We start from the raw sequence: 3,614 nt of genomic DNA, 5'->3' as shown, positions 1-3,614 counted from the left end.
ATCCTATTTTTACCGAGTAAATCCTTTATTTCAAGCCAAAAATAATGCAATGTTTTACTAAATAAAAATTTTACCTCATAAAACAGTTATTTATGAGCCAAAGCAATGTGTGATCTTTGTAGATAAAGCATTTACTAAATAAACTTACTTTTAACTAAATGTGATATCTTTAAATTATTATGACCAATACCCCTTAATTTTGGAGTTATTTTTAGTTTATCCCCGAACTTCAAAAAACACTCATTTTACCTCCTGAATTTGAAGTGTTCCCACTTAATTCTTTATGTTTGAATTTCTATTAAAAATTGATAGAAAAGGAGAGTAATGTAATCATATGGTATTTCTATTTCAATATATGTAAAAACAAACGAATAAAAACAACATCACCACACTTAATCACTTTTTTTCTCATCTGATTTTAACAAAAATTCAATTTTATTAAAAAAAAAAGTACACCAGCTCTCCAAGGAAGGCAATGTGAGATTTGCAACTGAGTGTGTGGTTGTTTGGAGCATACGAAACATCGGCTCTGTTAACACTTGTTGGGAAGATATCACGTATAAAACTGGTTTAACACACTTTAAGAGCCTAACTTAGTTTAAAAGGTAAACCTTTTGGGATGTAAATAAACTATTTCACATTTTCATCCATTTTTATGTAGGACAATACACACATACATTTTCTCAACATTTATAAGAGTAAAAAACAAAATGCAATAAATTGACAAAGAATTCGTTTATTCACATAGTAAAATTTTAACCATTTTTTTTTTAAAATTTAGTAAATACACTAGTTTATTCTGTTTAGATAAATTTAAGTAAATGCTTTTATAAATAAAATTGTTTTAGCTAAAATTTATAAATTTGTTTTATATTTAGAAGATTTTACTCGAAATTTTTTTTTTAATCCTCAATCAGATTGCATGTGTCAACCCAAAAATTAGAAAAACCCTAATATCATTCCCACCTGGGAACTTAGCCCCACAATCTTCCAAAGATGAGTTCCATGAGAGAAAAATCATGATAGAGAAGATGGTTTGGAATTTAATTTTTTTGCTTAATTTTTAATTTAGGAAAATCTGATTTACATCAATTAGGAGTTGTTCTTTTGTCCAAAAAAACTAAAAAAAAAAAAAAACTCGAGTTTCAACTTTATTCAAATTTATGTTCTTTTAAGTTCTAATTTTATTCAACTTTACTCAACTTTATTCAAGTTACAACTTTAACTCAAATTATAACTCAAATTCAACTAAAAAATTACACTCAAATTATACTCAAAAAAACCACCCCAGTTTCTAAACCGAATTTTGTTATTGTTTTCACAAATTGGTCTCTTTTCTTGGAAATTTGTATCAGCAATGCCTTTTTTTTTTTTTTTTTTTTTTTTTGGGATGGGATGTGGGCAATATTTTGAGAAAAGCTCAAAACTATCTTTTCATAGTATTAATATTTCTGACATTGACCTCAGTAATTACAACTGTCCCTTTATTAAAATAGTTAAGTTTTTAGCACATTTACTTCCTGAATTTGTTGTGCTTCAGTATATTACCCCCTAAATTTTTAAATTTTACAATCAACATCCTTAACTTGTGAAACTGTTGCATTTAACCCTATTTCACAAACTTCTTTAAAAAGAAACGGAATTTGACACGTGCCACTCACATGTGGGGTTTTAATGGGACATAACCAGTATTCTATATGCCATAATTATTAAATAAAATATTAACAAAAAAATCTAAATTAATTTCAACCATTTATCTCCATCCAATGGAAAATTTTTAATATTTTTTGTAAGTGAGACAAAAGAGGGATTTCAAAGATACAAAACCCTGTTCATTTCGCTGATTCGAGTTTAGAATTTGAGTTTTACTACAGTAAAAAGTTCTCACAAACAGTCACATCTAATTTTTTTACTACAGTAAAAAATTCTCACATAAAATTACATCTCAACTCAAATTAAAAACTCGAATCAACGAACTAAACGGCCTTATGAAATTTCATTGCAATATATTTTGGCTAACCAAAGTTGGTGGTATTTTCAGCTTGAGGCTCGGAAACAATGCTGAGAAGTAAATTGCCTTTGCAGGAGCTTATTTCCCGCCATCTCACTCTTCAAAAATCCCACATAAACAATCCCATAATTAACAACAACAAGAAAAACCCAAATCAACTTCTCTTTGAAAAGCTATTATCCCACTTGAAAAAATGCATTTCCATAAAACAACTTCAACAAATCCAAACCCAAATGCTCATAAACTCCATACACAAACCCAACTTCCTTCTTTCCAAAGCCATTGACCTCAAAAGCTTTGCCTACGCTTCCGCGCTTTTCGCCCACATCCCCGAACCCAACGACTACGCTTTCAATGTCATGATCCGTGGTCTAACCACGACATGGCAAAAATATGGTCTTGCTCTTGAATTCCATTGCCAAATGAAGGGTTTAAGCCTAAAGACCAACAAATTCACCTACCCTTTTGTGTTCATCGCTTGTGCGAACCTTTCGACGCTGAATCACGGGCGTACTGCTCATTCGTCGGTCTTTAAGATTGGTTTGGATGGTGATGAGCATGTCAGTAACTCGCTGATCACAATGTATGCGAGATGTGGCGAATTGGGGTGTGCCCGGAAAGTGTTCGATGAAATTACCCAAAGAGGGTTGTCGTCATGGAATTCGATGATCTCGGGGTATTCGAAGATGGGGTACGCGCGGGAGGCAGTGGAGTTGTTTGGAGAGATGAGGGATGATGGCATTGCGCCAGTCGAGATGACGTTGGTGAGCGTTCTAGGGGCGTGCGGAGACTTGGGAGATTTGAGTTTGGGAAGATGGGTGGAGGAGTTTGTTGTTGAAAAGAGTTTAGAAGTGAATTCTTATTTGGGTTCTGCATTGATTGGTATGTATGGAAAATGTGGTGATTTGTGCTCTGCAAGGAGGGTCTTTGACAGTATGACTAAGAAAGATCTTGTAACTTGGAATGCCATGATTTCAGGGTAAGTACTTCTTCCTTTGTCCTTGATAAGTCCCATTTTAGTACCTTGTCGTTTGACACTTTTTCAATCTAGTATTCTCATATTTGGAAATTCCTTTTGAGATAGCCTTTATTCAAAAAAATATCACTGACATATCTGCATCCCGCTTTTGAGACATACCCTTTCAATCCAGAAAGATAATTAAATAAGAAAAACCCACAAATTCTAATGGAACATAAAATCTAAAAAAGTAAATAGAGAAACCAAAACTCAAAAATAATTTCAAATCAACCCCTCATCACCAAAAAAAAAAAAAAAAAAACCTTCCAAAGTGCAGTTTCGTCATTTTACGCATCAGAAAAGTGTGTCTGGGTATCTAGGTGATATTTTTGTTTATTTCTTTTTTTGGAAGACATCGGTGATATGTTTTAGAACACACCTCAATGAGTTTTTCTAGACACAAAGATACTAAATTGAGAAAATGTTAACTTACGGGTACGAAAATAACATTTCCTTAATAAAATCAACATATTTAAAAATTAAAAATTTTACTGGAATATGCATGCTAAATGACTGTTGACATTCTTTTTTACTTTTTCTTTACATTCATGACAGGTATGCTCAAAATGGATTGTCAGATGAAGC

The 3,614-nt window shown here is 32.2% G+C and overlaps 1 protein-coding gene across 1 annotated transcript; it reads left to right on the top strand.

The window, feature by feature from the left end:
• Positions 1 to 2,057: 2,057 nt before the first annotated feature.
• LOC21384071 (pentatricopeptide repeat-containing protein At2g34400) lies at positions 2,058 to 3,606 on the top strand (the record flags this gene model as incomplete). The annotated part of the gene is made up of 2 exons (XM_010092758.2): positions 2,058 to 2,990; positions 3,585 to 3,606. Coding segments are annotated over exons 1-2 (954 nt in total), but the record flags the coding sequence as incomplete, so codon positions are not given.
• Positions 3,607 to 3,614: the final 8 nt, after the last annotated feature.

The sequence above is a fragment of the Morus notabilis genome, unplaced genomic scaffold (assembly GCF_000414095.1).
Source record: "Morus notabilis unplaced genomic scaffold, ASM41409v2 Scaffold8418, whole genome shotgun sequence".
Classification (NCBI taxonomy): Eukaryota; Viridiplantae; Streptophyta; class Magnoliopsida; order Rosales; family Moraceae; genus Morus; species Morus notabilis.
This window is presented reverse-complemented; position numbering and strand designations above follow the sequence as displayed.